The following is a 25,349-nucleotide window of genomic DNA, read 5'->3' as shown; positions in this document are numbered from 1 at the left end:
GTGTGAGCCTGTGGGTCTTTGTGTGAGTCTGTGTGTCTTTGTGTGATTTTGTGGGTCTCTGTGTGAGCCTGTGGGTCTCTGTGTGAGTCTGTGTGTCTCTGTGTGAGTCTGTGTGTCTCTGTGTGAGCCTGTGTGTCTCTGTGTGAGTATGTGGGTCTCTGTGTGAGTCTGTGTGTCTCTGTGTGAGTTTGTGGGTCTCTGTGTGAGCCTGTGGGTCTCTGTGTGAGTCTGTGTGTCGCTGTGTGAGTCTGTGGGTCTCTGTGTGAGTCTGTGTGTATCTGTGTGATTATGCGGGTCTCTGTGTGAGCCTGTGGGTCTCTGTGTAAGTCTGTGTGTCTCTGTGTGAGTCTGTGTGTCTCTCTGTGAGCCTGTGTGTCTCTGTGTGAGTTTTTGTGTCTCTGTGTGAGCCTGTGGGTCTCTGTGTGAGTCTGTGTGTCTCTGTGTGATTCTGTGGGTCTCTGTGTGAGTCTATGTGTCTCTGAGTGAGTATGTGGGTCTCTGTGTGAGCCTGTGTGTCTCTGTGTGAGTCTGTGTGTCTCTTCGTGAGTTTGTGTGTCTCTGTGTGAGTCTGTGGGTCTCTGTGTGAGTCTGTGGGTCTCTGTGTGAGTCTATGTATGAGTATATGGGTCTCTGTGTGAGTCTATGGGTCTCTGTGTGAGTCTGTGGGTCTCTGTGTGAGTCTGTGGGTCTCTCTATCAGTCTACGGGTCTCTGTGTGAGTCTACGGGTCTCTGTGTGAGTCTACGGGTTTCTGTATGAGTCTAAGGGTCCCTGTGTGAGTCTGTGTGTATCTGTGTGAGTCTACGGGTCTCTATGTGAGTCTATGTGTCTTTATGTGAGTCTAAGGGTCTCTGTGTGAGTCTACGGGTCTCTATGTGAGTCTATGTGTCTTTATGTGAGTCTAAGGGTCTCTGTATGAGTCTGCAGGTCTCTGTGTGAGTCTGTGGGTCTCTGTGTGAGTCTGTGTGTCTCTGTGTGAGTCTGTGTGTCTCTGTGTGAGTCTGTGTGTCTCTGTGTGAGTCTGTGTGTCTCTGCGTGAGTCTATGGGTCTCTGTGTGAGACTATGGGACTCTGTGTGAGTCTATGGGTCTCTATGTGAGTCTACGGGTCTCTGTATCAGTCTACGGGTCTCTGTGTGAGTCTACGGGTCTCTGTGTGAGTATATGGGTCTCTCTATCAGTCTACGGGTCTCTGTATGAGTCGACGGGTCTCTGTGTGAGTCTATGGGTCTCTGTGTGAGTCTACGGGTCTCTGTGTGAGTCTATGGGTCTCTCTATCAGTCTACGGGTCTCTGTGTGAGTCTACGGGTCTCTGTGTGAGTCTACGGGTCTTTGTGTGAGTCTACGGGTCTCTCTATCAGTCTACGGGTCTCTGTGTGAGTCTATGGGTCTCTGTGTGAGTCTACGGGTCTCTGTGTGAGTCTACGGGTCTCTGTGTGAGTCTACGGGTCTCTGTGTGAGTCTATGGGTCTCTGTGTGAGTCTATGGGTCTCTGTGTGAGTCTATGGGTCTCTGTGTGAGTCTACGGGTCTCTGTGTGAGTCTATGGGTCTCTGTGTGAGTCTACGGGTCTCTGTGTGAGTCTATGGGTCTCTGTGTGAGTCTGTGTGTCTCTGTGTGAGTTTACGGCTCTCTGTGAGTCGGTTTGACTCTGTTTGAGTCTGCGGCTCTCTGTGTGAGTCGGTGTGTATCTGTGTGAGTCTACGGGTCTCTATGTGAGTCTATGTGTCTTTATGTGAGTCTATGGGTCTCTGTGTGAGTCTGTGTGTCTCTGTGTGAGTCTGTGTTTCTCTGTGTGAGTTTGTGTGTCTCTGTGAGTCTGTGTCTCTGTGTGAGTCTATGGGTCTCTGTGTGAGTCTGTGTGTCTCTGTGTGAGTTTGTGTGTCTCTGTGTGAGTTTGTGTGTCTCTGTGTGAGTCTGTGTGTCTCTGTGTGAGTCTGTGGGTCTCTGTGTGAGTCTGTGGGTCTCTGTGTGATTCTGTGGGTCTCTGTGTGAGCCTGTGTGTCTCTGTGTGATTCTGTGGGTCTCTGTGTGAGTCTGTGTGTCTCTGTGTGAGTCTGTGGGTCTATGTGTGAGTCTGTGTGTCTCTGTGTGATTCTGTGGGTCTCTGTGTGAGCCTGTGGGTCTTTGTGTGAGTCTGTGTGTCTCTGTGTGATTTTGTGGGTCTCTGTGTGAGCCTGTGGGTCTCTGTGTGAGTCTGTGTGTCTCTGTGTGAGTCTGTGTGTCTCTGTGTGAGCCTGTGTGTCTCTGTGTGAGTATGTGGGTCTCTGTGTGAGTCTGTGTGTCTCTGTGTGAGTTTGTGGGTCTCTGTGTGAGCCTGTGGGTCTCTGTGTGAGTCTGTGTGTCGCTGTGTGAGTCTGTGGGTCTCTGTGTGAGTCTGTGTGTATCTGTGTGATTATGCGGGTCTCTGTGTGAGCCTGTGGGTCTCTGTGTAAGTCTGTGTGTCTCTGTGTGAGCCTGTGTGTCTCTGTGTGAGTTTTTGTGTCTCTGTGTGAGCCTGTGGGTCTCTGTGTGAGTCTGTGTGTCTCTGTGTGATTCTGTGGGTCTCTGTGTGAGTCTATGTGTCTCTGAGTGAGTATGTGGGTCTCTGTGTGAGCCTGTGTGTCTCTGTGTGAGTCTGTGTGTCTCTTCGTGAGTTTGTGTGTCTCTGTGTGAGTCTGTGGGTCTCTGTGTGAGTCTGTGTGTCTCTGTGTGAGTCTGTGTGTCTCTGTGTGAGTCTGTGTGTCTCTGAGTGAGTCTGTGGGTCTCTGTATGAGCCTGTGTGTCTCTGTGTGAGTCTGTGTGTCTCTGTGTGAGCCTGTGGGTCTCTGTGTGAGTCTGTGTGTCTCTGTGTGAGTCTGTGTGTCTCTGAGTGAGTCTGTGGGTCTCTGTATGAGCCTGTGTGTCTCTGTGTGAGTCTGTGTGTCTCTGTGTGAGCCTGTGGGTCTCTGTGTGAGTCTGTGTGTCTCTGTGTGAGTCTGTGGGTCTCTGTGTGAGTCTGTGTGTCTCTGTGTGAGTCTGTGGGTCTATGTGTGAGTCTGTGTGTCTCTGTGTGATTCTGTTGGTCTCTGTGTGAGCCTGTGGGTCTCTATGTGAGTATGTGTGTCTTTGTGTGAGTCTGTGTGTCTCTGTGTAAGCCTGTGTGTCTCTGTGTGAGTCTGTGGGTCTCTGTGTGAGTCTGTGTTTCTCTGTGTGAGTTTGTGGGTCTCAGTGTGAGCCTGTGGGTCTTTGTGTGAGTCTGTGGGTCTCTGTGTGAGTCTGTGTGTCTCTGTGTGATTCTGTGGGTCTCTGTGTGAGTCTGTGTGTCTCTGTGTGAGTTTGTGGGTCTCTGTGTGAGCCTGTGGGTCTCTGTGTTAGTCTGTGTGTCTCTGTGTGAGTCTGTGGGTCTCTGTGTGAGTCTGTGTGTCTCTGTGTGATTATGTGGGTCTCTGTGTGAGCCTGTGGGTCTCTGTGTGAGTCTGTGTGTCTCTTTGTGAGTCTGTGTGTCTCTCTGTGAGCCTGTGTGTCTCTGTGTGAGTCTTTGTGTCTCTGTGTGAGCCTGTGGGTCTCTGTGTGAGTCTGTGTGTCTCTGTGTGATTCTGTGGGTCTCTGTGTGAGTCTATGTGTCTCTGAGTGAGTATGTGGGTCTCTGTGTTAGTCTGTGTGTCTCTGTGTGAGTCAGTGTGTCTCTGAGTGAGTATGTGGGTCTCTGTGTGAGCCTGTGTGTCTCTGTGTGAGTCTGTGTGTCTCTTCGTGAGTCTGTGTGTCTCTGTGTGAGTCTATGGGTCTCTGTGTGAGACTATGCGTCTCTGTGTGAGTGTATCGGTCTTTGTGTGAGTCTGTGGGTCTCTGTGTGAGTCTGTGTGTCTCTGTGTGAGTCTGTGTGTCTATGTGTGAGTATGTGGGTCTCTGTGTAAGTATGTGTGTCTCTGTGTGAGTCTGTGTGTCTCTGTGAGCCTGTGTGTCTCTGTGTGAGTCTGTGGGTCTCTGTATGAGTCTGTGTGTCTCTGTGTGAGTATGTGGGTCTCTGTGTGAGTATGTGTGTCTCTGTGTGAGTCTGTGTGTCTCTGTGAGCCTGTGTGTCTCTGTGTGAGTCTGTGTGTATCTGTGTGAGTCTGTGTGTCTCTGTGTGAGTCTGTGTTTCTCTGTGTGAGTTTGTGTGTCTCTGTGAGTCTGTGTGTCTCTGCGTGAGTCTATGTGTCTCTGAGTGAGTCTGTTGGTCTCTGTGTTAGTTTGGGTGTTTCTGTGTGAGTCTGTGTGTCTCTGAGTGAGTATGTGGGTCTCTTTGTGAGTCTGTGTGTCTCTGTGTGAGCCTGTGGGTCTCTGTATGAGTCTGTGTGTCTCTGTTTGAGTATGTGGGTCTCTGTGTGAGTATGTGTGTCTCTGTGTGAGTCTGTGTGTCTCTGTGAGCCTGTGTGTCTCTGTGTGAGTCTGTGTGTATCTATGTGAGTCTGTGTGTCTCTGTGTGAGTCTGTGTTTCTCTGTGTGAGTTTGTGTGTCTCTGTGAGTCTGTGTCTCTGTGTGAGTCTATGGGTCTCTGTGTGAGTCTGTGTGTCTCTGTGTGATTCTGTGGGTCTCTGTGTGAGCCTGTGGGTCTTTGTGTGAGTCTGTGTGTCTCTGTGTGATTTTGTGGGTCTCTGTGTGAGCCTGTGGGTCTCTGTGTGAGTCTGCGTGTCTCTGTGTGAGTCTGTGTGTCTCTGTGTGAGCCTGTGTGTCTCTGTGTGAGTATGTGGGTCTCTGTGTGAGTCTGTGTGTCTCTGTGTGAGTTTGTGGGTCTCTGTGTGAGCCTGTGGGTCTCTGTGTGAGTCTGTGTGTCTCTGTGTGAGTCTGTGGGTCTCTGTGTGAGTCTGTGTGTCTCTGTGTGATTATGTGGGTCTATTTGTGAGCCTGTGGGTCTCTGTATGAGTCTGTGTGTCTCTGTGTGAGTCTGTGTCTCTCTCTGTGAGCCTGTGTGTCTCTGTGTGAGTCTTTGTGTCTCTGAGTGAGTATGTGGGTCTCTGTGTTAGTCTGTGTGTCTCTGTGTGATTTTGTGGGTCTCTGTGTGAGCCTGTGGGTCTCTGTGTGAGTCTGTGTGTCTCTGTGTGAGTCTGTGTGTCTCTGTGTGAGCCTGTGTGTCTCTGTGTGAGTATGTGGGTCTCTGTGTGAGTCTGCGTGTCTCTGTGTGAGTTTGTGGGTCTCTGTGTGAGCCTGTGTGTCTCTGTGTGAGTCTGTGTGTCTTTGTGTGAGTCTGTGGGTCTCTGTGTGAGTCTGTGTGTCTCTCTGTGAGCCTGTGTGTTTCTGTGTGAGTCTTTGTGTCTCTGTGTGAGCCTGTGGGTCTCTGTGTGAGTCTGTGTGTCTCTGTGTGATTCTGTGGGTCTCTGTGTGAGTATATGTGTCTCTGAGTGAGTATGTGGGTCTCTGTGTTAGTCTGTGTGTCTCTGTGTGAGTCAGTGTGTCTCTGAGTGAGTATGTGGGTCTCTGTGTGAGCCTGTGTGTCTCTGTGTGAGTCTGTGTGTCTCTTCGTGAGTCTGTGTGTCTCTGTGTGAGTCTATGGGTCTCTGTGTGAGACTATGGGTCTCTGTGTGAGTGTATCGGTCTTTGTGTGAGTCTGTGGGTCTCTGTGTGAGTCTGTGTCTCTGTGTGAGTCTGTGTGTCTCTGTGTGAGTATGTGGGTCTCAAGTGTGAGTATTTGTGTCTCTGTGTGAGTCTGTGTGTCTCTGTGAGCCTGTGTGTCTCTGTGTGAGTCTATGGGTCTCTGTATGAGTCTGTGTGTCTCTGTGTGAGTATGTGGGTCTCTGTGTGAGTATGTGTGTCTCTGTGTGAGTCTGTGTGTCTCTGTGAGCCTGTGTGTCTCTGTGTGAGTCTGTGTGTATCTGTGTTAGTCTGTGTGTCTCTGTGTGAGTCTGTGTTTCTCTGTGTGAGTTTGTGTGTCTCTGTGAGTCTGTGTCTCTGTGTGAGTCTATGGGTCTCTGTGTGAGTCTGTGTGTCTCTGTGTGAGTCTTTGTGTCTCTGTGTAAGTCTGTGTGTCTCTGTGTGAGCCTGTGTTTCTCTGTGTGAGTATGTGGGTCTCTGTGTGAGTCTGTGTGTCTCTGTGTGAGTTTGTGGGTCTCTGTGTGAGCCTGTGGGTCTCTGTGTGAGTCTGTGTGTCTCTGTGTGAGTCTGCGGGTCTACGTGTGAGTCTGTGTGTCTCTGTGTGATTATGTGGGTCTCTGTGTGAGCCTGTGGGTCTCTGTATGAGTCTGTGTGTCTCTGTGTGAGTCTGTGTGTCTCTCTGTGAGCCTGTGTGTCTCTTCATGAGTCTGTGTGTCTCTGTGTGAGTCTGTGGGTCTCTGTGTGAGTCTGTGTGTCTCTGTGTGATTCTGTGGGTCTCTGTGTGAGTATATGTGTCTCTGAGTGAGTATGTGGGTCTCTGTGTTAGTCTGTGTGTCTCTGTGTGAGTCAGTGTGTCTCTGAGTGAGTATGTGGGTCTCTGTGTGAGCCTGTGTGTCTCTGTGTGAGTCTGTGTCTCTCTTTGTGAGTCTGTGTGTCTCTGTGTGAGTCTATGGGTCTCTGTGTGAGACTATGGGTCTCTGTGTGAGTCTGTGTGTCTCTGTGTGAGTTTGTGGGTCTCTGTGTGAGCCTGTGGGTCTTTGTGTGAGTCTGTGGGTCTCTGTGTGAGTCTGTGTGTCTCTGTGTGATTCTGTGGGTCTATGTGTGAGTCTGTGTGTCTCTGTGTGAGTTTGTGGGTCTCTGTGTGAGCCTGTGGGTCTCTGTGTGAGTCTGTGTGTCTCTGTGTGAGTCTGTGGGTCTCTGTGTGAGTCTGTGTGTCTCTGTGTGATTATGTGGGTCTCTGTGTGAGCCTGTGGGTCTCTGTGTGAGTCTGTGTGTCTCTTTGTGAGTCTGTGTGTCTCTCTGTGAGCCTGTGTGTCTCTGTGTGAGTCTTTGTGTCTCTGTGTGAGCCTGTGGGTCTCTGTGTGAGTCTGTGTGTCTCTGTGTGATTTTGTGGGTCTCTGTGTGAGTCTATGTGTCTCTGAGTGAGTATGTGGGTCTCTGTGTTAGTCTGTGTGTCTCTGTGTGAGTCAGTGTGTCTCTGAGTGAGTATGTGGGTCTCTGTGTGAGCCTGTGTGTCTCTGTGTGAGTCTGTGTGTCTCTTCGTGAGTCTGTGTGTCTCTGTGTGAGTCTATGGGTCTCTGTGTGAGACTATGGGTCTCTGTGTGAGTGTATCGGTCTTTGTGTGAGTCTTTGGGTCTCTGTGTGAGTCTGTGTGTCTCTGTGTGAGTCTGTGTGTCTCTGTGAGCCTGTGTGTCTCTGTGTGAGTCTGTGGGTCTCTGTATGAGTCTGTGTGTCTCTGTGTGAGTATGTGGGTCTCTGTGTGAGTATGTGTGTCTCTGTGTGAGTCTGTGTGTCTCTGTGAGCCTGTGTGTCTCTGTGTGAGTCTGTGTGTATCTGTGTGAGTCTGTGTGTCTCTGTGTGAGTCTGTGTTTCTCTGTGTGAGTTTGTGTGTCTCTGTGAGTCTGTGTGTCTCTGCGTGAGTCTATGTGTCTCTGAGTGAGTCTGTGGGTCTCTTTGTGAGTCTGTGTGTCTCTGTGTGAGCCTGTGGGTCTCTGTATGAGTCTGTGTGTCTCTGTTTGAGTATGTGGGTCTCTGTGTGAGTATGTGTGTCTCTGTGTGAGTCTGTGTGTCTCTGTGAGCCTGTGTGTCTCTGTGTGAGTCTGTGTGTATCTGTGTGAATCTGTGTGTCTCTGTGTGAGTCTGTGTTTCTCTGTGTGAGTTTGTGTGTCTCTGTGAGTCTGTGTCTCTGTGTGAGTCTATGGGTCTCTGTGTGAGTCTGTGTGTCTCTGTGTGATTCTGTGGGTCTCTGTGTGAGCCTGTGGGTCTTTGTGTGAGTCTGTGTGTCTCTGTGTGATTTTGTGGGTCTCTGTGTGAGCCTGTGGGTCTCTGTGTGAGTCTGCGTGTCTCTGTGTGAGTCTGTGTGTCTCTGTGTGAGCCTGTGTGTCTCTGTGTGAGTATGTGGGTCTCTGTGTGAGTCTGTGTGTCTCTTTGTGAGTTTGTGGGTCTCTGTGTGAGCCTGTGGGTCTCTGTGTGAGTCTGTGTGTCTCTGTGTGAGTCTGTGGGTCTCTGTGTGAGTCTGTGTGTCTCTGTGTGATTATGTGGGTCTCTGTGTGAGCCTGTGGGTCTCTGTATGAGTCTGTGTGTCTCTGTGTGAGTCTGTGTGTCTCTCTGTGAGCCTGTGTGTCTCTGTGTGAGTCTTTGTGTCTCTGAGTGAGTATGTGGGTCTCTGTGTTAGTCTGTGTGTCTCTGTGTGATTGTGTGGGTCTCTGTGTGAGCCTGTGGGTCTCTGTGTGAGTCTGTGTGTCTCTGTGTGAGTCTGTGTGTCTCTGTGTGAGCCTGTGTGTCTCTGTGTGAGTATGTGGGTCTCTGTGTGAGTCTGCGTGTCTCTGTGTGAGTTTGTGGGTCTCTGTGTGAGTCTGTGGGTCTCTGTGTGAGTCTGTGTGTCTCTGTGTGAGTCTGTGGGTCTCTGTGTGAGTCTGTGTGTCTCTGTGTGATTATGTGGGTCTCTGTGTGAGCCTGTGGGTCTCTGTATGAGTCTGTGTGTCTCTGTGTGAGTCTGTGTGTCTCTCTGTGAGCCTGTGTGTCTCTGTGTGAGTCTTTGTGTCTCTGTGTGAGCCTGTGGGTCTCTGTGTGAGTCTGTGTGTCTCTGTGTGATTCTGTGGGTCTCTGTGTGAGTATATGTGTCTCTGAGTGAGTATGTGGGTCTCTGTGTTAGTCTGTGTGTCTCTGTGTGAGTCAGTGTGTCTCTGAGTGAGTATGTGGGTCTCTGTGTGAGCCTGTGTGTCTCTGTGTGAGTCTGTGTGTCTCTTCGTGAGTCTGTGTGTCTCTGTGTGAGTCTATGGGTCTCTGTGTGAGACTATGGGTCTCTGTGTGAGTGTATCGGTCTTTGTGTGAGTCTGTGGGTCTCTGTGTGAGTCTGTGTCTCTGTGTGAGTCTGTGTGTCTCTGTGTGAGTATGTGGGTCTCTGTGTGAGTATTTGTGTCTCTGTGTGAGTCTGTGTGTCTCTGTGAGCCTGTGTGTCTCTGTGTGAGTCTATGGGTCTCTGTATGAGTCTGTGTGTCTCTGTGTGAGTATGTGGGTCTCTGTGTGAGTATGTGTGTCTCTGTGTGAGTCTGTGTGTCTCTGTGAGCCTGTGTGTCTCTGTGTGAGTCTGTGTGTATCTGTGTTAGTCTGTGTGTCTCTGTGTGAGTCTGTGTTTCTCTGTGTGAGTTTGTGTGTCTCTGTGAGTCTGTGTCTCTTTGTGAGTCTATGGGTCTCTGTGTGAGTCTGTGTGTCTCTGTGTGAGTCTGTGTGTCTCTGTGTAAGTCTGTGTGTCTCTGTGTGAGCCTGTGTTTCTCTGTGTGAGTATGTGGGTCTCTGTGTGAGTCTGTGTGTCTCTGTGTGAGTTTGTGGGTCGCTGTGTGAGCCTGTGGGTCTCTGTGTGAGTCTGTGTGTCTCTGTGTGAGTCTGTGGGTCTCCGTGTGAGTCTGTGTGTCTCTGTGTGATTATGTGGGTCTCTGTGTGAGCCTGTGGGTCTCTGTATGAGTCTGTGTGTCTCTGTGTGAGTCTGTGTGTCTCTCTGTGAGCCTGTGTGTCTCTGTGTGAGTCTTTGTGTCTCTGTGTGAGCCTGTGGGTCTCTGTGTGAGTCTGTGTGTCTCTGTGTGATTCTGTGGGTCTCTGTGTGAGTATATGTGTCTCTGAGTGAGTATGTGGGTCTCTGTGTTAGTCTGTGTGTCTCTGTGTGAGTCAGTGTGTCTCTGAGTGAGTATGTGGGTCTCTGTGTGAGCCTGTGTGTCTCTGTGTGAGTCTGTGTATCTCTTCGTGAGTCTGTGTGTCTCTGTGTGAGTCTATGGGTCTCTGTGTGAGACTATGGGTCTCTGTGTGAGTGTATCGGTCTTTGTGTGAGTCTGTGGGTCTCTGTGTGAGTCTGTGTGTCTCTGTGTGAGTCTGTGTGTCTCTGTGTGAGTATGTGGGTCTCTGTGTGAGTATTTGTGTCTCTGTGTGAGTCTGTGTGTCTCTGTGAGCCTGTGTGTCTCTGTGTGAGTCTATGGGTCTCTGTATGAGTCTGTGTGCCTCTGTGTGAGTATGTGGGTCTCTGTGTGAGTATGTGTGTCTCTGTGTGAGTCTGTGTGTCTCTGTGAGCCTGTGTGTCTCTGTGTGAGTCTGTGTGTATCTGTGTGAGTCTGTGTGTCTCTGTGTGAGTCTGTGTTTCTCTGTGTGAGTTTGTGTGTCTCTGTGAGTCTGTGTCTCTGTGTGAGTCTATGGGTCTCTGTGTGAGTCTGTGTGTCTCTGTGTGAGTTTGTGTGTCTCTGTGTGAGTTTGTGTGTCTCTGTGTGAGTCTGTGTGTCTCTGTGTGAGTCTGTGTGTCTCTGTGTGAGTCTGTGGGTCTCTGTGTGATTCTGTGGGTCTCTGTGTGAGCCTGTGGGTCTCTGTGTAAGTCTGTGTGTCTCTGTGTGAGTCTGTGTGTCTCTCTGTGAGCCTGTGTGTATCTGTGTGAGTCTTTGTGTCTCTGTGTGAGCCTGTGGGTCTCTGTGTGAGTCTGTGTGTCTCTGTGTGATTCTGTGGGTCTCTGTGTGAGTCTATGTGTCTCTGAGTGAGTATGTGGGTCTCTGTGTGAGCCTGTGTGTCTCTGTGTGAGTCTGTGTGTCTCTTCGTGAGTCTGTGTGTCTCTGTGTGAGTCTGTGGGTCTCTGTGTGAGTCTGTGTGTCTCTGTGTGAGTCTGTGTGTCTCTGTGTGAGTCTGTGTGTCTCTGAGTGAGTCTGTGGGTCTCTGTATGAGCCTGTGTGTCTCTGTGTGAGTCTGTGTGTCTCTGTGTGAGCCTGTGGGTCTCTGTGTGAGTCTGTGTGTCTCTGTGTGAGTCTGTGGGTCTCTGTGTGAGTCTGTGTGTCTATGTGTGAGTCTGTGTGTCTCTGTGTGATTCTGTCGGTCTCTGTGTGAGCCTGTGGGTCTCTATGTGAGTATGTGTGTCTCTGTGTGAGTTTGTGTGTCTCTGTGTAAGCCTGTGTGTCTCTGTGTGAGTCTGTGTGTATCTGTGTTAGTCTGTGTGTCTCTGTGTGAGTCTGTGTTTCTCTGTGTGAGTTTGTGTGTCTCTGTGAGTCTGTGTCTCTGTGTGAGTCTATGGGTCTCTGTGTGAGTCTGTGTGTCTCTGTGTGAGTCTGTGTGTCTCTGTGTAAGTCTGTGTGTCTCTGTGTGAGCCTGTGTTTCTCTGTGTGAGTATGTGGGTCTCTGTGTGAGTCTGTGTGTCTCTGTGTGAGTTTGTGGGTCGCTGTGTGAGCCTGTGGGTCTCTGTGTGAGTCTGTGTGTCTCTGTGTGAGTCTGTGGGTCTCCGTGTGAGTCTGTGTGTCTCTGTGTGATTATGTGGGTCTCTGTGTGAGCCTGTGGGTCTCTGTATGAGTCTTTGTGTCTCTGTGTGAGCCTGTGGGTCTCTGTGTGAGTCTGTGTGTCTCTGTGTGATTCTGTGGGTCTCTGTGTGAGTATATGTGTCTCTGAGTGAGTATGTGGGTCTCTGTGTTAGTCTGTGTGTCTCTGTGTGAGTCAGTGTGTCTCTGAGTGAGTATGTGGGTCTCTGTGTGAGCCTGTGTGTCTCTGTGTGAGTCTGTGTATCTCTTCGTGAGTCTGTGTGTCTCTGTGTGAGTCTATGGGTCTCTGTGTGAGACTATGGGTCTCTGTGTGAGTGTATCGGTCTTTGTGTGAGTCTGTGGGTCTCTGTGTGAGTCTGTGTGTCTCTGTGTGAGTATGTGTGTCTCTGTGTGAGTATGTGGGTCTCTGTGTGAGTATTTGTGTCTCTGTGTGAGTCTGTGTGTCTCTGTGAGCCTGTGTGTCTCTGTGTGAGTCTATGGGTCTCTGTATGAGTCTGTGTGCCTCTGTGTGAGTATGTGGGTCTCTGTGTGAGTATGTGTGTCTCTGTGTGAGTCTGTGTGTCTCTGTGAGCCTGTGTGTCTCTGTGTGAGTCTGTGTGTATCTGTGTGAGTCTGTGTGTCTCTGTGTGAGTCTGTGTTTCTCTGTGTGAGTTTGTGTGTCTCTGTGAGTCTGTGTTTCTGTGTGAGTCTATGGGTCTCTGTGTGAGTCTGTGTGTCTCTGTGTGAGTTTGTGTGTCTCTGTGTGAGTTTGTGTGTCTCTGTGTGAGTCTGTGTGTCTCTGTGTGAGTCTGTGTGTCTCTGTGTGAGTCTGTGGGTCTCTGTGTGATTCTGTGGGTCTCTGTGTGAGCCTGTGGGTCTCTGTGTAAGTCTGTGTGTCTCTGTGTGAGTCTGTGTGTCTCTCTGTGAGCCTGTGTGTCTCTGTGTGAGTCTTTGTGTCTCTGTGTGAGCCTGTGGGTCTCTGTGTGAGTCTGTGTGTCTCTGTGTGATTCTGTGGGTCTCTGTGTGAGTCTATGTGTCTCTGAGTGAGTATGTGGGTCTCTGTGTGAGCCTGTGTGTCTCTGTGTGAGTCTGTGTGTCTCGTCGTGAGTCTGTGTGTCTCTGTGTGAGTCTGTGGGTCTCTGTGTGAGTCTGTGTGTCTCTGTGTGAGTCTGTGTGTCTCTGTGTGAGTCTGTGTGTCTCTGAGTGAGTCTGTGGGTCTCTGTATGAGCCTGTGTGTCTCTGTGTGAGTCTGTGTGTCTCTGTGTGAGCCTGTGGGTCTCTGTGTGAGTCTGTGTGTCTCTGTGTGAGTCTGTGGGTCTCTGTGTGAGTCTGTGTGTCTATGTGTGAGTCTGTGTGTCTCTGTGTGATTCTGTCGGTCTCTGTGTGAGCCTGTGGGTCTCTATGTGAGTATGTGTGTCTCTGTGTGAGTCTGTGTGTCTCTGTGTAAGCCTGTGTGTCTCTGTGTGAGTCTGTGGGTCTCTGTGTGAGTCTGTGTGTCTCTGTGTGAGGTTGTGGGTCTCTGTGTGAGCCTGTGGGTCTTTGTGTGAGTCTGTGGGTCTCTGTGTGAGTCTGTGTGTCTCTGTGTGATTCTGTGGGTCTCTGTGTGAGTCTATGTGTCTCTGAGTTAGTCTGTAGGTCTCTGTGTTAGTCTGTGTGTCTCTGTGTGAGTCTGTGTGTCTCTGAGTGAGTATGTGGGTCTCTGTGTGAGTCTGTGTGTCTTTCTGTGAGCCTGTGTGTCTCTGTGTGAGTCTTTGTGTCTCTGAGTGAGTATGTGGGTCTCTGTGTTAGTCTGTGTGTCTCTGTGTGATTTTGTGGGTCTCTGTGTGAGCCTGTGGGTCTCTGTGTGAGTCTGTGTGTCTCTGTGTGAGTCTGTGTGTCTCTGTGTGAGCCTGTGTGTCTCTGTGTGAGTATGTGGGTCTCTGTGTGAGTCTGCGTGTCTCTGTGTGAGTTTGTGGGTCTCTGTGAGCCTGTGTGTCTCTGTGTGAGTCTTTGTGTCTCTGTGTGATTCTGTGGGTCTCTGTGTGAGCCTGTGGGTCTCTGTGTAAGTCTGTGTGTCTCTGTGTGAGTCTGTGTGTCTCTCTGTGAGCCTGTGTGTCTCTGTGTGAGTCTTTGTGTCTCTGTGTGAGCCTGTGGGTCTCTGTGTGAGTCTGTGTGTCTCTGTGTGATTCTGTGGGTCTCTGTGTGAGTCTATGTGTCTCTGAGTGAGTATGTGGGTCTCTGTGTGAGCCTGTGTGTCTCTGTGTGAGTCTGTGTGTCTCGTCGTGAGTCTGTGTGTCTCTGTGTGAGTCTGTGAGTCTCTGTGTGAGTCTGTGTGTCTCTGTGTGAGTCTGTGTGTCTCTGTGTGAGTCTGTGTGTCTCTGAGTGAGTCTGTGGGTCTCTGTATGAGCCTGTGTGTCTCTGTGTGAGTCTGTGTGTCTCTGTGTGAGCCTGTGGGTCTCTGTGTGAGTCTGTGTGTCTCTGTGTGAGTCTGTGGGTCTCTGTGTGAGTCTGTGTGTCTATGTGTGAGTCTGTGTGTCTCTGTGTGATTCTGTCGGTCTCTGTGTGAGCCTGTGGGTCTCTATGTGAGTATGTGTGTCTCTGTGTGAGTCTGTGTGTCTCTGTGTAAGCCTGTGTGTCTCTGTGTGAGTCTGTGGGTCTCTGTGTGAGTCTGTGTGTCTCTGTGTGAGGTTGTGGGTCTCTGTGTGAGCCTGTGGGTCTTTGTGTGAGTCTGTGGGTCTCTGTGTGAGTCTGTGTGTCTCTGTGTGATTCTGTGGGTCTCTGTGTGAGTCTATGTGTCTCTGAGTTAGTCTGTAGGTCTCTGTGTTAGTCTGTGTGTCTCTGTGTGAGTCTGTGTGTCTCTGAGTGAGTATGTGGGTCTCTGTGTGAGTCTGTGTGTCTTTCTGTGAGCCTGTGTGTCTCTGTGTGAGTCTTTGTGTCTCTGAGTGAGTATGTGGGTCTCTGTGTTAGTCTGTGTGTCTCTGTGTGATTTTGTGGGTCTCTGTGTGAGCCTGTGGGTCTCTGTGTGAGTCTGTGTGTCTCTGTGTGAGTCTGTGTGTCTCTGTGTGAGCCTGTGTGTCTCTGTGTGAGTATGTGGGTCTCTGTGTGAGTCTGCGTGTCTCTGTGTGAGTTTGTGGGTCTCTGTGAGCCTGTGTGTCTCTGTGTGAGTCTTTGTGTCTCTGTGTGAGCCTGTGGGTCTCTGTGTGAGTCTGTGGGTCTCTGAGTGAGTATGTGGGTCTCTGTGTGAGCCTGTGTGTCTCTGTGTGAGTCTGTGTGTCTCTTCGTGAGTCTGTGTGTCTCTGTGTGAGTCTATGGGTCTCTGTGTGAGACTATGGGTCTCTGTGTGAGTGTATCGGTCTTTGTGTGAGTCTGTGGGTCTCTGTGTGAGTCTGTGTCTCTGTGTGAGTCTGTGTGTCTCTGTGTGAGTATGTGGGTCTCTGTGTGAGTATTTGTGTCTCTGTGTGAGTCTGTGTGTCTCTGTGAGCCTGTGTGTCTCTGTGTGAGTCTATGGGTCTCTGTATGAGTTTGTGTGTCTCTGTGTGAGTATGTGGGTCTCTGTGTGAGTATGTGTGTCTCTGTGTGAGTCTGTGTGTCTCTGTGAGCCTGTGTGTCTCTGTGTGAGTCTGTGTGTATCTGTGTTAGTCTGTGTGTCTCTGTGTGAGTCTGTGTTTCTCTGTGTGAGTTTGTGTGTCTCTGTGAGTCTGTGTCTCTGTGTGAGTCTATGGGTCTCTGTGTGAGTCTGTGTGTCTCTGTGTGAGTCTGTGTGTCTCTGTGTAAGTCTGTGTGTCTCTGTGTGAGCCTGTGTTTCTCTGTGTGAGTATGTGGGTCTCTGTGTGAGTCTGTGTGTCTCTGTGTGAGTTTGTGGGTCGCTGTGTGAGCCTGTGGGTCTCTGTGTGAGTCTGTGTGTCTCTGTGTGAGTCTGTGGGTCTCCGTGTGAGTCTGTGTGTCTCTGTGTGATTATGTGGGTCTCTGTGTGAGCCTGTGGGTCTCTGTATGAGTCTGTGTGTCTCTGTGTGAGTCTGTGTGTCTCTCCGTGAGCCTGTGTGTCTCTGTGTGAGTCTTTGTGTCTCTGTGTGAGCCTGTGGGTCTCTGTGTGAGTCTGTGTGTCTCTGTGTGATTCTGTGGGCCTCTGTGTGAGTATATGTGTCTCTGAGTGAGTATGTGGGTCTCTGTGTTAGTCTGTGTGTCTCTGTGTGAGTCAGTGTGTCTCTGAGTGAGTATGTGGGTCTCTGTGTGCCTGTGTGTCTCTGTGTGAGTCTTTGTGTCTCTGTGTGAGCCTGTGGGTCTCTGTGTGAGTCTGTGGGTCTCTGAGTGAGTATGTGGGTCTCTGTGTGAGCCTGTGTGTCTCTGTGTGAGTCTGTGTGTCTCTTCGTGAGTCTGTGTGTCTCTGTGTGAGTCTATGGGTCTCTGTGTGAGACTATGGGTCTCTGTGTGAGTGTATCGGTCTTTGTGTGAGTCTGTGGGTCTCTGTGTGAGTCTGTGTCTCTGTGTGAGTCTGTGTGTCTCTGTGTGAGTATGTGGGTCTCTGTGTGAGTATTTGTGTCTCTGTGTGAGTCTGTGTGTCTCTGTGAGCCTGTGTGTCTCTGTGTGAGTCTATGGGTCTCTGTATGAGTTTGTGTGTCTCTGTGTGAGTATGTGGGTCTCTGTGTGAGTATGTGTGTCTCTGTGTGAGTCTGTGTGTCTCTGTGAGCCTGTGTGTCTCTGTGTGAGTCTGTGTGTATCTGTGTTAGTCTGTGTGTCTCTGTGTGAGTCTGTGTTTCTCTGTGTGAGTTTGTGTGTCTCTGTGAGTCTGTGTCTCTGTGTGAGTCTATGGGTCTCTGTGTGAGTCTGTGTGTCTCTGTGTGAGTCTGTGTGTCTCTGTGTAAGTCTGTGTGTCTCTGTGTGAGCCTGTGTTTCTCTGTGTGAGTATGTGGGTCTCTGTGTGAGTCTGTGTGTCTCTGTGTGAGTTTGTGGGTCGCTGTGTGAGCCTGTGGGTCTCTGTGTGAGTCTGTGTGTCTCTGTGTGAGTCTGTGGGTCTCCGTGTGAGTCTGTGTGTCTCTGTGTGATTATGTGGGTCTCTGTGTGAGCCTGTGGGTCTCTGTATGAGTCTGTGTGTCTCTGTGTGAGTCTGTGTGTCTCTCCGTGAGCCTGTGTGTCTCTGTGTGAGTCTTTGTGTCTCTGTGTGAGCCTGTGGGTCTCTGTGTGAGTCTGTGTGTCTCTGTGTGATTCTGTGGGTCTCTGTGTGAGTATATGTGTCTCTGAGTGAGTATGTGGGTCTCTGTGTTAGTCTGTGTGTCTCTGTGTGAGTCAGTGTGTCTCTGAGTGAGTATGTGGGTCTCTGTGTGAGCCTGTGTGTCTCTGTGTGAGTCTGTGTATCTCTTCGTGAGTCTGTGTGTCTCTGTGTGAGTCTATGGGTCTCTGTGTGAGACTATGGGTCTCTGTGTGAGTGTATCGGTCTTTGTGTGAGTCTGTGGGTCTCTGTGTGAGTCTGTGTGTCTCTGTGTGAGTCTGTGTGTCTCTGTGTGAGTATGTGGGTCTCTGTGTGAGTATTTGTGTCTCTGTGTGAGTCTGTGTGTCTCTGTGAGCCTGTGTGTCTCTGTGTGAGTCTATGGGTCTCTGTATGAGTCTGTGTGGCTCTGTGTGAGTATGTGGGTCTCTGTGTGAGTATGTGTGTCTCTGTGTGAGTCTGTGTGTCTCTGTGAGCCTGTGTGTCTCTGTGTGAGTCTGTGTGTATCTGTGTGAGTCTGTGTGTCTCTGTGTGAGTCTGTGTTTCTCTGTGTGAGTTTGTGTGTCTCTGTGAGTCTGTGTCTCTGTGTGAGTCTATGGGTCTCTGTGTGAGTCTGTGTGTCTCTGTGTGAGTTTGTGTGTCTCTGTGTGAGTTTGTGTGTCTCTGTGTGAGTCTGTGTGTCTCTGTGTGAGTCTGTGTGTCTCTGTGTGAGTCTGTGGGTCTCTGTGTGATTCTGTGGGTCTCTGTGTGAGCCTGTGCGTCTCTGTGTGAGTCTGTGTGTCTCTGTGTGAGTCTGTGGGTCTATGTGTGAGTCTGTGTGTCTCTGTGTGATTCTGTGGGTCTCTGTGTGAGCCTGTGGGTCTTTGTGTGAGTCTGTGTGTCTCTGTGTGATTTTGTGGGTCTCTGTGTGAGCCTGTGGGTCTCTGTGTGAGTCTGTGTGTCTCTGTGTGAGTCTGTGTGTCTCTGTGTGAGCCTGTGTGTCTCTGTGTGAGTATGTGGGTCTCTGTGTGAGTCTGTGTGTCTCTGTGTGAGTTTGTGGGTATCTGTGTGAGCCTGTGGGTCTCTGTGTGAGTCTGTTTGTCGCTGTGTGAGTCTGTGGGTCTCTGTGTGAGTCTGTGTGTCTCTGTGTAATTATGCGGGTCTCTGTGTGAGCCTGTGGGTCTCTGTGTAAGTCTGTGTGTCTCTGTGTGAGTCTGTGTGTCTCTCTGTGAGCCTGTGTGTCTCTGTGTGAGTCTTTGTGTCTCTGTGTGAGCCTGTGGGTCTCTGTGTGAGTCTGTGTGTCTCTGTGTGATTCTGTGGGTCTCTGTGTGAGTCTATGTGTCTCTGAGTGAGTATGTGGGTCTCTGTGTGAGCCTGTGTGTCTCTGTGTGAGTCTGTGTGTCTCTTCGTGAGTCTGTGTGTCTCTGTGTGAGTCTGTGGGTCTCTGTGTGAGTCTGTGTGTCTCTGTGTGAGTCTGTGTGTCTCTGTGTGAGTCTGTGTGTCTCTGAGTGAGTCTGTGGGTCTCTGTATGAGCCTGTGTGTCTCTGTGTGAGTCTGTGTGTCTCTGTGTGAGCCTGTGGGTCTCTGTGTGAGTCTGTGTGTCTCTGTGTGAGTCTGTGGGTCTCTGTGTGAGTCTGTGTGTCTATGTGTGAGTCTGTGTGTCTCTGTGTGATTCTGTCGGTCTCTGTGTGAGCCTGTGGGTCTCTATGTGAGTATGTGTGTCTCTGTGTGAGTCTGTGTGTCTCTGTGTAAGCCTGTGTGTCTCTGTGTGAGTCTGTGGGTCTCTGTGTGAGTCTGTATGTCTCTGTGTGAGGTTGTGGGTCTCTGTGTGAGCCTGTGGGTCTTTGTGTGAGTCTGTGGGTCTCTGTGTGAGTCTGTGTGTCTCTGTGTGATTCTGTGGGTCTCTGTGTGAGTCTATGTGTCTCTGAGTGAGTCTGTGGGTCTCTGTGTTAGTCTGTGTGTCTCTGTGTGAGTCTGTGTGTCTCTGAGTGAGTATGTGGGTCTCTGTGTGAACCTGTGTGTCTCTGTGTGAGTCTGTGTGTCTCTGTGTGAGTCTGTGTGTCTCTGTGTGAGTCTGTGTGTCTCTGTGTGAGTCTGTGTGTCTCTGTGTGATTCTGTGGGTCTCTGTGTGAGTCTGTGTGTCTCTGTGTGAGTCTGTGGGTCTCTGTGTGAGCCTGTGTGTCTCTGTGTGAGTCTGTGTGTCTCTGTGTGAGTCTGTGTGTCTCTGTGTGAGTCTGTGGGTCTCTGTGTGAGTCTGTGTGTCTCTGTGTGATTCTGTGGGTCTCTGTGTGAGTCTGTGTGTCTCTGTGTGAGTCTGTGGGTCTCTGTGTTAGTCTGTGTGTCTCTTTGTGAGTCTGTGTGTCTCTGTGTGTCTGTGGGTCTCTGTGTGAATCTGTGGGTCTCTGTGTGAGTCTGTGTGTCTCTGTGTGAGTCTGTGTGTCTCTGTGTGAGTCTGTGGGTCTCTGTGTGAGTCTGTGTGTCTCTGTGTGAGTCTGTGTGTCTCTGTGTGAGTCTGTGTGTCTCTGTGTGAGTCTGTGTGTCTCTGTGTGAGTCTGTGTGTCTCTGTGTGAGTCTGTGTGTCTCTGTGTGAGTCTGTGTGTCTCTTCGTGAGTCTGTGTGTCTCTGTGTGAGTCTGTGGGTCTCTGTGTGAGTCTGTGTGTCTCTGTGTGAGTCTGTGTGTCTCTGTGTGAGTCTGTGTGTCTCTGAGTGAGTCTGTGGGTCTCTGTATGAGCCTGTGTGTCTCTGTGTGAGTCTGTGTGTCTCTGTGTGAGTCTGTGGGTCTCTGTGTGAGTCTGTGTGTCTCTGTGTGAGTCTGTGGGTCTCTGTGTGAGTCTGTGTGTCTCTGTGTGAGTCTGTGGGTCTCTGTGTGAGTCTGTGTGTCTCTGTGTGAGCCTGTGTGTCTCTGTGTGAGTCTGTGTGTCTCTGTGTGAGTCTGTGGGTCTCTGTGTGAGTCTGTGTGTCTCTGTGTGAGTCTGTGGGTCTCTGTGTGAGTCTGTGTGTCTCTGTGTGAGTCTGTGGGTCTCTGTGTGAGTCTGTGTGTCTCTGTGTGAGTATGTGTGTCTCTGTGTGAGTCTGTGTGTCTCTGTGTGAGTCTGTGTGTCTCTGTGTGAGTCTGTGTGTCTCTGTGTGAGTCTGTGTGTCTCTGTGTGAGTCTGTGTGTCTCTGTGTGAGTCTGTGTGTCTCTGTGTGAGTCTGTGTGTCTCTGTGTGAGTCTGTGTGTCTCGTGCTGCACCTGTCCACTGTCCCCATCGCGCCGTGTTGCTCCAGACCCCGTGGGACTGCGGCCTCCCAAGTCCGCGCCCAGCCTGGGCCAGGGGGTGTCGGTGGGAAGGTTCAGGGGGAGGGGGGGAAGGAGTCAGGGCGATGAAATTGGTGAGGGGCAAGAGGGACGCGTGAGTGGGGGGAGGGAGGGCTGATGGGGGAGTGTTAATGGAAGGAGGGAGAGATTGAGGGAGGGGAGGGGGGGGCAGCTGTACCTGTGTTCACGAGAATGCCCTCCGGGGGTGCCCTGGGCCCCACTGCCTGCCCTTGGGTGGGGTCTCTGATGTAATCGTTATCGCTGGGGGGGGGGGCAGCAGAGTCGCAATCAGGCGCGAGGCAAAGCCATGGGGGAGGTTAAAAACAAGAACTCGTCCCCCCCCCCTCTCTGTTCCAACAGCCACGCCGGGAGATGGGAATTGAAGCGGCGACCTCCTGAGACTCCCGCACCGGCAGCGTCGCAGCTGCCGCGGTGGCTAGGAGATGTCAACTACCTCGCCTGGTACGCAGGAGGTCGTGGGTTCGACCCCGCCCCTGACGCCTGCTGCTGTATATTTGGAGTTTGTGTGTATCTCTCTCTCATCATCATCACGGTGGCTCGGAGATGTCAACTACCTCGCCTGGTACGCAGGAGGTCGTGGGTTCAATCCCGACCCTGACGCCTGCTGCTGTATATTTGGAGTCTGCGTGTCTCTCTCTCATCATCATCACGGTGGCTTAGAGATGTTAACTACCTCGCCTGGTGTGCAGGAGGTCGTGGGTTCGATCACGCCACTGACGCCTGCTGCTGTATATTTAGAGTTTGCGTGTCTCTCTCTCATCATCATCACGGTGGCTAGGAGATGTTAACTACCTCGCCTGGTATACAGGAGGTCGTGGGTTCGATCCCGACCCTGACGCCCGCTGTATATTTGGAGTTTGCGTATCTCTCTCTCTCATCATCATCACGGTGGCTGGGAGATGTTAACTACCTCGCCTGGTATGCAGGAGGTCGTGGGTTCGATCCCGACCCTGACGCCCGCTGTATATTTGGAGTTTGCGTATCTCTCTCTCTCATCATCATCACGGTGGCTGGGAGATGTTAACTACCTCGCCTGGTATGCAGGAGGTCGTGGGTTCGATCCCGACCCTGACGCCCGCTGTATATTTGGAGTTTGCGTGTCTCTCTCTCTCATCATCATCACGGTGGCTGGGAGATGTTAACTACCTCGCCTGGTATGCAGGAGGCCGTGGGTTCGATCCCGACCCTGACGCCCGCTGTATATTTGGAGTTTGCGTATCTCTCTCTCTCATCATCATCACGGTGGCTGGGAGATGTTAACTACCTCGCCTGGTATGCAGGAGGTCGTGGGTTCGATCCCGACCCTGACGCCCGCTGTATATTTGGAGTTTGCGTGTCTCTCTCTCTCATCATCATCACGGTGGCTGGGAGATGTTAACTACCTCGCCTGGTATGCAGGAGGCCGCGGGTTCGATCCCGACCCTGACGCTGTATATTTGGAGTTTGCGGTGTCTCTCTCACCGTGGTTGCGTGGATTTTCTCTGGGTCCTCATTTAGAGTCAACGTGCGTTCATTGTATTTGGCTGCCATTCACGTAAGTTCATAGGAAGCGTAACCACAGTAGTAGTCGTAGCGATAGAAGCCTGACCAGGAGGCGACTGGCTGCCGGCGAGTGAATCGGTGAGTAGAGGTCATGGGAACACTCACCACGGTTACCGGAATGCAAAAACATGCTCATAGCAACGCTGAGTAGCGACCCATGGACCAAGGCCGTAATTATAATATATATTGGGGGGGCACGCATCCCCCCCCAATATTTAAATATGCTCAAAATGCCCCCCCCCCCCCAATATATTGCTATTAAAAATATAAAAAGTTATAATAATTGCGATGCTATTTAAATAAAAACAACAATTTGCTCAACCTTGGTCACAATATCTGGACTTGTCTTCATATAAATCAATGCATAGATTTATGTTTATATGATTGTGGTTGTACTTGATTAATCCCTAATCTCAAACATTACATACAATGAAACAAGAAATGGGGAAAAAAGTAAAAACAGATCAATGTAATACAATACACTATAAGACACTATTGTAAAAAAAAAGTAAAAACAGATCAATGTAATACAATACACTATAAGACACTATTGTAAAAAAAAAGTAAAAACAGATCAATGTAATACAATACACTATAAGACACTATTGTAAAAAAAAAGTAAAAACAGATCAATGTAATACAATACACTATAAGACACTATTGTAAAAAAAAAGTCCACCCCATGTGTTAGTGACTTTTTAAAGATCTTTACGCAGGAAATGGCAGGAAAGTAGTTTTCAAATTTATATATTTTTCTGGGTTGGGACCCCCAGACCCCCTGGAAGATTTGGTCCCCCCCAATATTGACTCCATGGCTACGGCCTTGCCATAGACGTACATAGACATAGCGACCCATGAACAGATACCCATAGGCATAGAGACCCATAGACACAAATAGAGACCGAGAGACTCACACAGAGACCCCGAGACACAAATAGAGACCAACAGACTCACACAGAGACCCATAGACACAAATAGAGACCAACAGACTCACACAGAGGCCCATAGACACAATAGAGACCTACAGACTCACACAGAGACTCATAGACACAAATAGAGACCAACAGACTCACACAGAGACCCATAGACACAAATAGAGACCAACAGACTCACACAGAGGCCCATAGACACAATAGAGACCTACAGACTCACACAGAGACTCATAGACACAAATAGAGACCTACAGACTCACACAGTGACCCATAGACACAAATAGAGACCAACAGACTCACAGAGACCCATAGACACAAATAGAGACCTACAGACTCACACAGAGACCCATAGACACAAAAGAGACCTACAGACTCACACAGAGACCCATAGACACAAATAAAGACCTACAGACTCACACAGTGACCCATAGACACAAATAGAGACCAACAGACTCACAGAGACCCATAGACACAAATAAAGACCTACAGACGCACACAGAGACCCATAGACACAAATAGAGACCTACAGACTCACACAGAGACCCATAGGCACAAATAGAGACCAACAGACTCACACAGAGACCCATAGACACAAATAGAGACCAACAGACTCACACAGAGACCCATAGACACGAATAGAGACCAACAGACTCACAGAGACCCATAGACACAAATAGAGACCTACAGACTCACACAGAGACCCATAGACACAAATAGAGACCTACAGACTCACACAGAGACCCATAGACACGAATAGAGACCAACAGACTCACAGAGACCCATAGACACAAATAGAGACCTACAGACTCACACAGAGACCCATAGACACAAATAGAGACCTACAGACTCACACAGAGACCCATAGACACAATAGAGAACAACAGACTCACACAGAGACCCATAGACACAAATAGAGACCTACAGACTCACACAGAGACCCATAGACACAAATAGAGACCTACAGACTCACACAGAGACCCATAGACACGAATAGAGACCAACAGACTCACAGAGACCCATAGACACAAATAGAGACCTACAGACTCACACAGAGACCCATATACACAAATAGAGACCTACAGACTCACACAGAGACCCATATACACAAATAGAGACCTACAGACTCACACAGAGACCCATAGACACAAATAGAGACCAACAGACTCACACAGATACCCATAGACACAAATAGAGACCTACAGACTCACACAGAGACCCATAGACACAAATAGAGACCTACAGACTCACACAGAGACCCATAGACACAAATAAAGACCTACAGACTCACACAGAGACCCATAGACACAATAGAGACCTACAGACTCACACAGAGACCCATAGACAAAATAGAGACCTATAGACACAGACATAGACCCATAGAAACAAATAGAGACCTACAGACTCACACAGAGACCCATATACACAAATGGAGACCAACAGACTCACACAGAGACCCATAGACACAAATAGAGACCTACAGACTCACACAGAGACCCATAGACACAACAGAGACCTACAGACTTACACAGAGACCCATAGACACAAATAGAGACCTACAGACTCACACAGAGACCCATAGACAGAGAGAAGCTCACAGATAGAGACCCACCCTCTGTTCTTGTCCTCATGGATGCGAGGGTGCTGCCCGGGGACCCGGATGTTGTCGTGGACGGTCTGGGGGGCCTGCTGCCCCTGCCAGGGGTGCTGCGTCGGGGAGCCGCACCTCCTGCGTGTCGCGTCGATGTGACTCTGCGGGGCGCGGGGGAGCGGCGCGGGCGGCTGATGCGGCGCGGGCGAAGGCCTCGGAGTGGGGCCCGGGGAAGGGCTCTGGTTGTTCACGTCGTCCCAGGGCGGAGGGGCTGGGGTCGCGAGGGAACGGTCGGGGCGGGGGGGGGATCATGCAAATCAGTGTCGTTCCCATCATCACCTGCGTCGTGATCATCATCATCGGCTCGGCTCAATCCACTGCTGGCTGGATGAAGGCGTCCCCAAGCCGCCGCCAACCTCCCGCTGAGCTCCGGTGTGAAGATCCACGAGGGTTGATTTCAGCATCATCATCATCATCGCTCCATCTCCACCATGGACCATACTATCTCGGACGCATTCCAGCCTTTGGCTGCCGCTCCGTTCTCAGTCTCGACCGTCGATTCACCGTCGTCCCTGCCAGCCGTGACGCGCCCAGCCCGAGCCCCACGCTCCACGTGCTGTCGCGTGCGGGCGAAGCCACGTGGCGGCAGGGGGGTTTTCATCCCGGGGCTCTCGTCGTTCACCCCTCCACCACCGGACACAGATTGATTGCCACGCTTATACGGGAGAGCTTCAGAGTGGAGGTTGCCACGTGAAAGTCACGTGATTCACGGGAGGCTTCGACTGGTTTCGACGAGAGGGAGATGCGCAAGAGATGTGTCGCCTCAAATCCACTCCTACAGCTGGCCTGGGGAACCTGGCAGGCGGCCACGCATCGGCACACGCGCGCCACCGCGTCCGCAAACAGCGCCGCGCGTGCGGCGCGCGGGACGCCCCGGGTCACTGCATCCACCCGCTGCGCGCATTCCCTCGGGAAAGTGCCCACGGAGGAGCCTCGTGACTCCTTTCCAGGAGGGTCCTGCCAAGATTTCGCTCATCGGGGGCGGGGGGCGGGGGGTGCGGTGCGGGGGGTGACGACTGCTGTGCAGATTTTGACCGAGTAAATCGGCGATTGTCATTTTTTTTATTTTGGCAAAGTGTGTACCGTGACCGGAGGAGAGGTCGCTCCCACTGACTGTGTGACTGTGCGCGGCGCTAGTGGAGCAGCGCTGTCGCCGGGTCGCTCCGCTGCACGTGGCTGCCTGTCCTTCAGGGCTCGAGGGGAGGGAGGGGCAGCAGCGAGGGTTGGTGGATCACCGCACACACAGATGTGGTGTCGAGGAGCAGCCGGGTCTCTGTGTGAGTCTTTGCTCTACCGCCAGCAAAAGGCGGTATAGCAACGTGTGGGTTAACCTCCATCTGCCCCTTCTGTACGGGATCGAGCGTTGCCCCCTCGCTCGTATCCGTGGGTTTTTTCCGGGTGCTCCAGTTTCCTCACACACGCATTAACGCTCACGAAGTGTCTGAAGGAACGCGTGGAATTGGAC

General features: G+C 50.8%; 1 protein-coding gene across 1 annotated transcript in view; it reads right to left on the bottom strand.

Moving 5' to 3' along the window:
- LOC144735843 (uncharacterized) overlaps window positions 1-25,349 on the bottom strand; it is a 32,515-nt gene that overhangs the window by 4,983 nt on the left and 2,183 nt on the right. The window contains exons 2-4 of the mRNA XM_078618382.1: window positions 23,846-24,095; window positions 19,920-20,002; window positions 19,676-19,748 (exon numbers count right to left, since the gene is read on the bottom strand). Coding sequence (XP_078474508.1) covers window positions 19,676-19,748; window positions 19,920-20,002; window positions 23,846-24,095 — 406 coding nt within the window. The remainder of the gene's footprint in view (window positions 1-19,675; window positions 19,749-19,919; window positions 20,003-23,845; window positions 24,096-25,349) is intronic.

Source organism: Lampetra planeri, chromosome 57, assembly GCF_965212315.1.
Source record: "Lampetra planeri chromosome 57, kcLamPlan1.2.h2, whole genome shotgun sequence".
NCBI lineage: Eukaryota > Metazoa > Chordata > Hyperoartia > Petromyzontiformes > Petromyzontidae > Lampetra > Lampetra planeri.
The sequence above is the reverse complement of the archived record's forward strand: the minus strand, read 5'-3'. Positions and strand labels throughout refer to the sequence as shown.